Source organism: Cyprinus carpio, chromosome A6, assembly GCF_018340385.1.
Source record: "Cyprinus carpio isolate SPL01 chromosome A6, ASM1834038v1, whole genome shotgun sequence".
Taxonomy (NCBI): Eukaryota; Metazoa; Chordata; class Actinopteri; order Cypriniformes; family Cyprinidae; genus Cyprinus; species Cyprinus carpio.
The window spans coordinates 27,092,145-27,105,117 of NC_056577.1; the positions used below are offsets into that span (position 1 = coordinate 27,092,145).

A 12,973-nucleotide genomic window follows, 5' to 3' on the forward strand; every position below is an offset into this window, starting at 1 on the left:
TGTCATTAATCTTCACAAACATCCATCACTGAAGGACTGAAGTGAGTCAGTACTATTACAGACACTTTGTCTCTCTCCACTATAGTGAATGGCTTTCCAAACTGCATTTATGGAAAGACTTTAGTCTACTGGAAATCTAAAATAAAGCACAGCAATGTTGTTACTTTTGTGCATGTGTAATTTTGGGCATGTTAGCGCATGAATTTTGTGCGAGGTTTGTGGTGAAGAGATGACTTAGGATGAGACTTAGGAAATATTTTAATACTATACAGTACATTATTTTCTTTATAAACACAGACAATAAATAAAAAAATAAATATTAAATAAAAAAGAGCTGAAATAAGACATGTAAAAACATTCATCCTAACAGGAGGATGTCTGTCAACAATTTAACAACATAACATTTCCTACTAAATTTTTTACATTTGTAATTGTACAACCTTAAATCAGACTTCAACCCCTCACATTTGACAACTCTGTTATATATGTGGATATATGTGCATCACAATAATATAAGGTTACTATCGTTGTACCCTTGATAGCAGCCTAATCATCAGACCTGAGGCAGTAGACCATCATTAGACCATCATTTGTCCACCGTGTGCTTAATATGGCTTAAGTTGAAACAGAATAACAAATAGCATAAGGGTCCATCTGACATGTAAAAATATTATATAAAAACCTTAAAAATGGGAGAAACAAAATATCAAAACAGTAAAGTGTTTCTATTCCCGAAGGGAGTCCGTTTCATTTGAGGAGGGCATTCTGGTCTTTATTCAGTTAGCTTTTTAAAGTCCAGTTTTTGGCCAGTTCAATTGTCGATTCAGAACAATGCTGCTTCGCTCAACAGCAGCGTTACACAGCAAACACATCCAGGGTCGCCGTCGGGTCTTGCAGGCCCAGAATGCTGTAGGCTATTCTCTTCTGATGACCTGGCAGTCGTACGCCAATGTTCCCTATGTCACTTTTTGAAAAAGAAAACAGAGAACAGATTAGATGAGGCCATAGAAATTAAAGTAATTTATAACCTCTTGTAACTGGTTCATTTTGTAATTCATTCATGCATGTAAGCAGGCATACTTACTCAATTTTTAAGTTCAACACCTGTTCCATAGTTTTAATTCCAGCAAGAGCGAAGGTTTCTCTGTATTGGGCCATCTTGATGGATTCCAGCCATTTATCCAGTGACCTGAAGGGGGCGCCATCATTACCACTTGTGCTGGGTAGACGAATAGAGACACTGTGGGGGGAAAGATCCATTTATTGAACATCTCAGTATAAAGTCTTGTAGATTTATTAATCTACAATACATTTATCATCAGCAGTCTGCTAACCGCTTCTTACCGGGGGTCGATACTGGCAATGGCTGAAAGTGACTCAGGGTTGCGAAGCAGCTTCTCGAGCAAGTTGACGATATCAACAAAGCGTGGCCGTTTGGAGCGGTCCTGCAACCAGCACTGCAGCATGAGCTGATTGACCGCAGAGGGGCAGCCCATCGGTGCCGGCAACCTGAAGCCTTCGTTTATGGATTTCATCACCTGTGATCAAATATACAAAGAAAAAGATGAAACTCATGCTCACAGAGGACTTTTAAATGAATGCTTCAAACATTTCATTGGTTTGTAGAGCATTGCTAAGTCATTGGGCCATTTTGTAATCATCCAATTTAGGCAATTTATTAGCAATAATAAAAGATATTTCCCATACCTCATGGTTGCTCATGTCCCAGTAGGGTCTTTCTCCAAATGACATCACTTCCCACATGACTATGCCGAAACTCCACACATCACTGGCTGAAGTGAACTTCCTGTATGCTATTGCCTCGGGTGCCGTCCAGCGAATAGGAATCTTTCCTCCCTAAAAGAGTAAGAGACAAGGTTCACTCAGTATTCACTCAGAAAATCATTTTAGAAAAATTGAGAAATATTCATTTTCAAACTCATGAAAAGAATGTTTTAATACATTTCTAGAATTATTTTATCATGATGCTATTTATTCATATAACTTACAGTAGTCGTGTAGGTTCCCTCAGGATAGTCCTCCAGCACTCGCGACAGGCCGAAATCTGAGACTTTACACTCCAAGTTCCCGTTGACCAGAACATTGCGAGCCGCGAGGTCCCGATGAACGTAGTTCATGTCTGAGAGGTACTTCATTCCTGCTGCTATGCCGCTGAGCATTCCCACAAGCTGGTATGAGGAAAAGTCCCCATCATGGTCCTGTGAAGCAGAAAGAAACATTAGTGATTAGTGCTACATCTTAGCAAAGGTATTCAGATTTAACATGAACATTTGCTGACAGAAACATACCCTTAAATACTGGTCCAGAGCTCCATTCTCCATGTACTCTGTGATAATCATGGCGTCTTTGACTGAAATAATAGATAGAAGGGAACATCCTGTTAAAACATGTTCTGTTTTGTGGAATGGAATTCTAAAGTACTGGAAACTATTATTTGACAGGATGATTCTTACATTTGGTGACAACACCCTCCAGACGGATAATGTTCTTATGGGAAAACTGGCCCATAATACTGGCTTCACTAAGGAAGTCCTGCCTCTGCTTCTCAGTGTAGCCTGGCTTCAGGGTCTTTATCGCTACTGCGACCTCACAGCGCCCTGGTATCTTCAGAGAACCACGGTAGACCTCACCAAATTCTCCTATGGAGCAATATGGAAACACAACTGTTAATTAAAGACATAACTTAAAGTCCAAGTTTTTTTTCGAAGACACAGAAAAGACACTTAAAATGACTATTTTCAACACGCTTGCACCAGAGTTGTTAATGTTAACCAAACATTAAACTATTAAAAATCGTTTTATGAAACTGAAACGAAGCTAAAATAAAATTAAATTAAAATATTACATGAAAAACTTGAAAAATGTTAAAGTATTAAAATTACTAAACCTGAAATAAATCTGTTTAGAAAAAATAAATTTCACATAAAAATGCTTAACATTTATAAAAACTATGATAGTATATAATTAATATTAAAATAACACTGACCTGCACCAATGACTTTCTGCTTGGTGATATGACTAGGGTGAATTTCACTGGCAAACTTGAGGACAGCCGCACAGGGGTCTTCATATGTATGGGGATCAATGTAGGTCTTCAAAGGCAGGAGTTTTTCTGTAAAAAAATAAGTAGAGTTTGAAGTTGTTTACATGATGGCTGAGATGACACTTTCATACATAGGGATTTTCGTGTGAAGCTATTGCTGATAGCATCAGACATGATGTCTTAACGCCGAACACATGAATGCAAAAGGGACTAAATTCGTTTCTTACCTGGACATGAAAAGTAATCTCCATCTACCCTCCGTCGGACATGGGAATTCAACCTCCTGATCAAAGAACATTGAACATCACATTAGTGAGTTAATTTAAGCTCCTATCTTGATGATATCTTAAATGTGAATGATCGCACATCAAAGCTGGAATGTAAACAGTGTGGGTGAAGCGGCTAAGGCAAAGTTGGGAAATCTTGCTCTGTGGTTGGGAAAGAGATAAAAAAGAGAATGGAATGGAAAAAGTGATACCAGATAAAGGTCCTCTAACCTTTTGTGCAGGAGCAAAATAACCACCACAATCAGCAACATGACTCCGCCCCCAGCGATGGCTCCCATGACAACCATGGAACTATTTTGCGTCTGAGATTCTGCTGTTGAAAACAGAACAAAAAGAAATTCACTTCACTCATACTGACAAACCTTGGCACACCACCCACAGCTTATCACAAATGCATCAAAGTTATGCACTTTCATACACGAAAGCATTAAAAGACTAAAACGAAACACCCACATACGCATTTGCACGCACTTACCGAGAGGCAATGTCTCAAATTCAAGCTCTGCGTTGTGGCTGCTGGGATGGCCTTCTGCTGTCAGGGTGTGAACACGGAACACATACTTTGTTCCTGGTAAGAGGTCATTAATCTGCACAGAGTTCTTCTCCAGAACCAGAACGGTGTAGGTGGTGACATCCAACTCTCCGGGATCCTCCTATGAAACAATGAGGAGAGGAAATTGAATGTTTATTCCAAAATGGTAAAGGAAGAAAACATGGAAAGGCCATAGAGAGAGAAGGAGAACGCATACAAGATAAAGTCAATTATATTTTCAAATTTGCTGAAGAAATTACTAACTTGCCATGGCATTGCTATGCTGTTGCTGAGGTGTTCTATATTACTAGGGCATTGTTAAGTGGTTGCCAAGGTGTTCTGGGTGGTTGTTAGGGTGCTCTAGGTGGTTACTCACGTGTTGCTACAGTAAGTGTTTGCTAGGATGTTGTACGAGGTTGCTAGGGTAATGCTCTGTGGATGATATGGGGTGTTATGAACTTCTGAGTGGTTACTAGGGGATTGCCATGTGGTTGCTAGGGCACTGCCAAATTGATGTTGTCTAGAATGCTGTAGGTAGTTGCTAGGGTATTGCCAAATGGTGGATGAATGTTCTAGGTGGTTTCTAGGACATTGCTAAGTGGTTACTATGGTGTTCTAGATGTTAGGTTATTAGGATATTGCAAAGTGGTTGCTAGGTTGTTTCTAGGGCATTGTCAGGTGGATGCTAGGTATTGCTAAATGGTGCTAGGATGTTAAAGGTGGCTTCCAGGGAATTTTTAAGTGGTTGCTACAGTGTTCTGGGTGGTTGCTATGGTATTGCGAAGTGGTTGATAGGGTGTTCTAGGTGATTTGGCAGGTCATTGCAAGTAGTTGCTATGGTGGGTTGCTAGTGCACTGTTAAGCGATTCCTTGGGTGTTCTTGGGTGTCGCATTGCTAAGTGGTTACTAGTGTGTTCTGGCTGGTTGCTAAGGCATTGCTAAGTGGTTGCTAGGGTGTTCTGGGTGGTTGTCTACAGTCCCACCACCCAAGTCTCTATGATATTCTTATTAAAAAAAGGTAACATAATAAGATATCGTAGTCACCTTCTTGCGGTACATGAGCTCATAGCGGGGGGAGTTGTTATTCTGCACATATTGGTCCACGACCCAGGATAAAGTCAGACTGCTGGTGGTCCGATCTTCTACTTTAAGATACAGCACCCTCGGGCCATCTAAATAAAGAGACAAAATTCATCAGTATTTTGGCTAACCATCAATGTCTCAATTTACATTTAATGCCATTTGATACACTGTGTCTTAAGCAGGCATGACATGCGATCAGTTCTCCTCCATGTTAATCTGTTAATCTTATCGAGCTGTGACAGGCAATGAGGTGCACTGGGTAGCTCCGTCCACAAAGAAACCTCATTAGTTCAAAATTCACCTTCATGTGGCAAAACATTAAATGCAAATGGATGTGATTTTTGCCACATTTTCACCATCACTGTGGACAGAACTGTGGCTTGTCGCTCAATAGCTTTATATTAGTGCAATTTAAATGTAAAATTCTTAAATATCTAACCTGTGAAGTGAAGCACTGTTGTAATGCTAGCAGTGGCTCTCCTTCGACTGAACTGGGACACGCCATTATGGGCCTCGACTGTAAATGTGTAGTTCACATGAGGCTCCAGCTCGCTAACCACAACCTCAGGGTCTTTCAAGGCCGTCTGCACAGGCTCAAATCGCACCCTCCCACCACACAATGAACACAGACCACCCTCACAGCGCTCGCAAACCACACTGTATGTGATGTCGCTTCTGCCGCCAGTGTCTGCCGGCAGGCGCCAGCTCAGTTGCAAACTCCCTGCAGTCAGGAGGGGCTTGTATACCAGGTTTTGAGGTGGGCTAGGCAGAGCTAGAAGAACAAAACATGGTACGTTTAGAAACTAGATTAAAATGCAGAGAATAAAAAAGAAAAAAAAATTTGTTTCTTAAGATCAAACAACTGTGTAGAGGAGAAAAAAAATACATATTCACACTTACAAGAGCAAGGAGCAGAGTTAGGCTCCGTAGGGGCCCGGAAGAAGCCCTCCATGCAGGGGCATAGCAGTGCTCCACGACCCGAGCGCTTGGTGTTTTCTGGACACACTTCACATGGCTGGCTGGAATCTGTGCTCTTGTAGTAACCTGGTTCACAAGCTTTAAAAAAAGGCAGAAAAAAAACAGGTGAACATTAGGCATTTATCAACTAAAAGGACAAAGATTCACATTTAATATATAACCACATCACAATTTCTTTATTTTTGGCCATTGTGCTCATAAAGGGAGGGTCAATCTTTTGGCACAATCACAACTGCACCGAAAAAGAGCCAATCAAGATAATGCAACCGACAGGCAACATACAACAGTCATTCAAACATTCAACAAACAAAAAACTGATTACACTTCACAATGCATCCGGAAGATACTTTTAAATAAAACCAGTCAAACTGGTCACCAACTTTTGTATAGACCTTTTTATGACTAATTATATCTGCACTGTCAATTTTAGTGCCAAAATACTGAAAGAAAGAGATTTGGAAAAAATGCAATGAAGCACATGTGGATGTCCGTTGGACAAAACAGGATGTCGGAACTGCAAGCGTCAATATAAGACCTCTGGTCTCCTCTTCTCCTCCTTTCCTTCCTCTGCCGAAGGATGGAAACATGCTATAACAAACACAAAGGGAAGAAACTCCGGAAACAAGGAATGCAGCCCGGGGGTGGGGGGTGATAACAATTATTAACAAAGGCGGCCGAAAGCAATGATTCAGAATCACATGCACGCTCTTAAGAAGAGGCCGGTTCTGATAGGTGTACTTTTAATGGGCATGAGAAACTCACTGGCTTGCAAAATCACTGTGAATATAGATTCCACAGAGCTGAGGAACTTCCTTTGAGGGGAGTTTGTCCCCCCTGGGGGCCATCTCTCAGTGCTCACCTCAAACAAAGTGTCGAGTCTCAGATTGATGACCGATGGGAGGTGTGCGAGTGTGAGCGTGAATGGGTGCATGAGGATTGCTGGCTGAAGTTCTCCTGCTGGGATTTTACATTGGGTTTTGTGTATTTGCTCTGTGTATAAGGGTGGACGTCTATAGGAGGGGGTCTGCATAAGAAAGGCGGCCCTTCTTTGTGCATTTTATTTGAAGTCAGAACAAGAGCGGGGAAAATCCCACTCTATTCCTCTAATCTTCATGTTTGTGTCTACTGAGAGTGGCACACGTGAAATTGGTCTGAACAAATCCAAATTTCACCAAACGCCAAGATGCGCGTCAGCCATGAGTAATAAGTCTGATTCAATATGTTAATGCTGTCTCCATGGGAACTTTGTGTGAAATATGTTTAGAAAGCACTTTGTAATGTGTAACTTGCTCATGGCACCACTGACGAATCAGAGGCTTTTAAAGAAAACTAATGGTTTAATGTCAAGAAATGTTTCCCTAAACAATATTTAATAATTATTTTCATGTTATGACCTATAAATAAAAAAAAAAATTTATTACAATTTTGAATAAATTAATTTAAAAAAATAAATGAATTTGGGAATCACAACATTCAAAATTTACAGTATGAAAACTAGATATTCATTTTGAGATTTGCTCTTAATGTGTTTTTAATGATTAACTTTACCTGTATCACATGAGTTCACCTACATGTCAAAATAGGGAAAATGAGAAAGCACAATTAAATATGCAATATTGGTCAATACTGCTAAATCAAAAAATAAAATAAAAAAAGTAATTAATTAATTTAAATTGATAATTTATTCATGTAATATATAGACCACACTGCTCTCTAGGTATTAGTAGCAGCATTGAACCATTAGATAACCAATGAATCACTAAATAAAGTGCCCAACTGCTAATTGGATTAAATATCTATTAAACTGGAGCTGATTTCAAAAATGTTTATGACCTTTTCATGTGTCAATGCAATTAACAGTAAACTCTTATATAATGTTATTAAAATAAATCATGACACTAGTCAGCTACTATCCAACATCTTTGGTAGAAGCCAGTATCAAATTCACAAGCAGTGAAAACATTGGAACACTTGTGATCTCCCTCGAAACTTCTCAATTCCACTTTTCTCTGACTAACCATTCAAATGAGACTCCTTCCCCCAATCCCTGCCCGGCAACCAACCACAATTGTCCCCAACAAACACTGGCAGGTGGCGATAAGCTAAACTGAACAGCAGTCACATAGAAAACCATTCGTAAAACTTCCATGAAAACAATGACAACAGAGCTTCATTGTTTCAATGGTTGTTTTTTTACATTGAATGCTTTGAGGCATCTTTTCACTCTATGGAGAAAAAAACCCAACCAGAGGTATAGGCAAAGGTTGTTAATTACTGCAGTCTTTCAACAGATGAGTGGATGAGCAAATTACAGAGTGAAACAATAATTTACAGAAGAAGAAAAAAGGCTTTGCCAGAATCAGAACGGAAAGAACCGCAGGTTGCGATGTCTGGACATGTACTCCTCATTCCTGAAACACGTCATCACAAAGTCAACAAGATACTAGTCTCCATTACATCTCCCCCATGAGCTATTTCATTGGGTCATCATTCATCACACTTCTTCCTAGGATGTCAAAACATTTAGCATGTCTCTTGGAAACTACATTATGAAGGAAATGTATGGAATCTGCCCTTTTCCCAATAACCCCAAATGCCTTCAGATATTCTGAACTCCCTTGATGTTCTTCAATGTCCGTTTCAGGTGCAGGTTCCTGTAGGTCTGCCAGAGGCCAAGCTCTTTAAAACATGCTTTCCTGAGATTGCCCTTCCTGATTGTTTCTATATGGCTCTTTTGAAAAGATTTCTTGCTAACATTTTTTCCAGTGATATCCTTTTTTTCACAGCATGTTCAACAAACGTGCCCTGCAGTTGGTCTGCATTGTGTTTACCAATGGATAGGTTTTAATTCCTTCGGTTTTACATTTTACAGTTACATATAAATAGCGTGTCTACTCAAAACCACATTTTCCCACAAATACAAAAGGTGTCCAGAGAAGTCCAGCCCAACCTTTAATTATACGATGACTACCCCAGACCGTGCATGCCAAACCTTCTCTGTAATCTGCGGTGAGCTGTTGTCATGGTAACACACTTACACATACAATGTAACACAGGTAATGTTAGCTCTTCCCATTGAGTCATATCAGCTGTTGGAGGGTATGGGAAAAGTGTAATACGACCTTGGGGGAATTCCTTGAAACTATTTGGGAAAACCTTCAAATGAAACATAAAATAATCCCTTTTTTCTGTCAGAACTTGTTATAGTAGCCCAATACTTAATAAGCACTTATGTAATGTATGAATGTAGTTCTGTTAGATAACATCCCGAAACAAACTTGAGTGGAAATGACTTCATACATCTACTAAAAAGAAAAACATTGGAACCAGTTGGTTAAGTCACTAGCTGATAAGTCAAATTAGTCCTGAGAAAAGTTGTTTGCAGATCTTATTATCTAATGAAAAGCATTATAGCTCATTATTAAAGACTAACCCTTTCACCCAAACACGTTAAGTCCTATTCAAATGCAAGATATTTGAGAATGTGCAAAGGTTAATACCTATGAATGCAAATAATACCACTGTAACTATGTAAATACACTCTTTAACAATAGTACCCTGGTATCTTCACACTTCCTTCCCTAAGCGCTTAGCACAGATGTAGAAATAATACACCAGCAGGTGAAAGGGTGGGGAGACGGTTGACATTCCATTTGACTTGAGTCATATTTCTGGCCTCTCACAAACTTCTCAGACAGCTCTGTGGCAACCACAAAAATCTTGCAAGCTTCCCAGAACACACCCTCATCCGACAAGACACTTACCATCTGCCCACCCACAAAGACCTGCAGTTGTTCCCAAATTGTCTTCAACTTGTGCAAAGTTATTGACTCAGACAATGAAATAATGTAAAGTATATTATAGTGACAGACCAATATACATATATTGACATGACATTTTTTGGCCGATTTGAAATTATCAGCATACATTTTCTCTTTCTTTAATCTTTTTGGTTAATTATGAGTTTGTGTTTGAGCAATTTTGAGTAGGTTTCACTGCTAATTCTAAGTATATATCAGCATCTTCATGCAGCTTTTTGGAATACTTGATTCTGAATGGTCAATTGCATCAATCTACCACTTTTGGTATAATGACAATCTGATTGAACATTATCACTTGTATATTCTGTATTGGCCACCATGCTTTAGAGGAACCAGAAATCCAAACTCACCTTTGCAAGCATCTCCAACAGCTTGGTATCCCGCTCGGCAGAGACATTGGCCCACAGGAACGACCCACTCTCCCTCAGCGGTGCAGTACATCCGAGGAGCAGCTTCTCCAACCACCACTGCGTCCTTCACACAGGTGCCCTCCACCTCCGCTCCTGATGCCACCTGCTCGGGGAAGGCGGCCAGGCTTCTCATCGTGGCTGGGCAGGTGGTGTAGAACACCCTCAGCCCCAGGAGAGCAACACAGCCTCCTAAATCCTGGAAAGCAAGGTAGAAGCCCCTTCTGGAGAGTGGCCCGATGCTCTTCGTCTCAATGTTCACCCGCAGATCAGCTCGGCCCCCTCCACGATTAGCTGTTACCTCATCTGGGGCTACGGTGGCTATCTTTCGAAACTGGCTCTTGCGGAAATTCGTACCAACATCTGTGTCAGTTTCGCCTAGATAGAGACCAAAAGTCTCGCGACAGGAAGGTGACGAGCCGCCAAACGAGTTGCAGTCCCGGACGACAAAGCGCAGTTCTACGGATAGGCGAGAGACGTCTGGCCTACGCTGGATAAAGGTTGTGCGAAGCCAGTTGTCTTGTTCTGTGTCACTGGCAACATTGCACACACTGTAGGTGTAAAGAAGCGAGCCGTTCACCACCGTCTGGACAACCTCCCACTAAGAAAGATGGAAAAAGAGAAAATGTTTTATCATCTCATAATAACCATGAGAGAAAAGCCACTCAAATTAAACTTTTTTTAAAGGTGGAGCATTTTATTTCTGTATTGGAAAATTAATGACTGTTTCTCGAATACTCCTGAAACTCATGCCACTGGTTAAGTCAGGCTTGTCGGGACTCTCAGAAATAAAAATAACTGACTTGATAGTGCCACAATTTTAAAATGAAATATTACAATATCCTACTTCTAAATGTTAGACTAAAACTTTGGGAATCACAGCTTTGTAAAACTCATTAGAAGGGTGTGGGAGACAAAAAGCCTCTGCTCTCCTCTTTCCCACCACGCTCTGCCTTGATACAACTTCCTTTTGACTCAACTCTTTAAAAAGTATTGAAATAGCTGGCAAAATAAGTGTGACCTCAAAGGGTCCAGTAGCTGAGCAGAGCTGATAGAAGCCTTCACGACATCAGGGAATGAAAATGACAGGACTAGCCTCGAAAAGACTAATTAAACACTTTAGTGTGTGAGCATGCATGGTCAGGGGAAGTGGTGGAACCCTCTCTGTACATCTCTTGAGAGGTCTTTGTGTGGCTGAAGAGGAATTCACAGTGAATTATTATGAAACAAAGCTTAAAAGAAAAAAAGAAAAGTGGTTTGTGAACTCTAAAGACTATAACCAGAACTTATTTCTGCTCAACCCTTCAGAAAGGAAATATTTAAACACTCTGGTGCAAAACATGTAATATGTATGCACAAACACACACAAATGTTTGAAATATGTCATCCCAAAATGTACTAGAGCACTTATATTACACATAAAAATGAATTTCATATATATATATATATATATATATATATATATATATATATATATATATATATATATATATATATATATATATATATATATATATATATTAAATTTAGTTTGGTGTCTAAATGCTTTTTGGAGCTACTGTACATTAAATATTCAACAATACACAATATGATAGGTTCAGATGTTATTCAAACCTGTTGCCAGGAGAGAGAGAAAGAGAGAGAGAGAAATAAAGCTTTTTAAAGGATTTGAGAGGATATGACTCATTTTGATTGGTGTTTTAGTGCATGAAATGACTCATCCATCCATGTAACCTCTTTAAGATGTACACTTAAAGAAACTGGACTGAAGAAAGTCTATTCATGGATCTTAACACCAGGTATGGTGAATGTACAGGGAACAGATAAATTAATAAGACTCACCCCTTCTTCATTTGGCCAAGTTAACCAACCTAACTCACTTCCGGCAGCCTTCATATCAAGTAGCACATCTAAGGAATATATAATATTTTGTTACAGTAAAAAAAAATAAAAAAAAATAAATAAAATAATAATAATAATAATAATAATAATAATAATAATAATAATAATAATAATAATAATAATAATTTACTGAATTAAATGTCTTATGTAGATTTGTAGAGGAAAAAATATAAACATAGACTATATAGCCAAAATATATTTCTAAATATTATATGAAAATCTAACCATTACGATTTTTTCACAAATAATATATTTTATTCATTTATCATGCAGTAATTATAAAGAGAAACGTGAACTCGGAGTGAAAAGATTCAAATAAAGAAAATCTCGGTCTGTAGGCTACTTACGTTCTTTTGACTGAATCCCAATAAATACGTTGTTAACAAATAAATACAAAAATAAGAAACTAAACTGAGTGCGTCTGTAGTCCATTGCGTTTGTCAACTTTTTGGTCCATGCGAAACTCTTCCGACTCCGGCATAAAGGAACTTACTAAATGGAGTTCAGGCTTCATTCATGGATATGGGAAGTCAGGTGACTCCGCCCCTTGGAATGCGCTCCATATATGGCGCTGGTGGGCGTGCCCTTGGACGCGTGGGTGCTTTGAGTGCCTGCCCCCACACCTGTTCAATGAGTTTCGGATGTTTGTCCACGTTCATTTGCACAATAGTAATTTTAGACGATTGGGTACGGTGTCAGTTCAAAGAGAGGGCTTTTGGTATTCCTCTGCTTTGAAGCTAATATCCAGGTATTTCTTTTGCAGACTGCAATTAGTTACATACTGTAATGCGGTTCACCACGAATTTCAATAGGCTTAAACGATACAATTTGTTTTAGTAATGCAGTGACTGAAAACGATTTTAAAATGCTCACAAATTGTACTTTACAAATCGCATTTG

The 12,973-nt window shown here is 39.3% G+C and overlaps 1 protein-coding gene across 1 annotated transcript; it reads right to left on the reverse strand.

Annotated features, from left to right (window-relative positions):
* Positions 1-240: 240 nt before the first annotated feature.
* LOC109090280 (ephrin type-A receptor 2-like) lies at positions 241-12,668 on the reverse strand. The gene is made up of 17 exons (XM_042758772.1): positions 12,422-12,668; positions 12,015-12,082; positions 10,116-10,773; positions 5,867-6,022; positions 5,406-5,738; positions 4,928-5,055; positions 3,827-4,004; positions 3,562-3,664; positions 3,292-3,347; positions 3,008-3,133; positions 2,475-2,660; positions 2,310-2,371; positions 2,010-2,219; positions 1,708-1,857; positions 1,345-1,538; positions 1,085-1,240; positions 241-964 (listed from the first exon to the last, which is right to left on the reverse strand). The coding sequence occupies exons 1-17, from the start codon at positions 12,504-12,506 to the stop codon at positions 856-858; spliced, it is 2,958 nt and encodes a 985-aa protein (XP_042614706.1). The 5' UTR covers positions 12,507-12,668; the 3' UTR covers positions 241-855.
* Between the last annotated feature and the right edge of the window lie 305 nt (positions 12,669-12,973).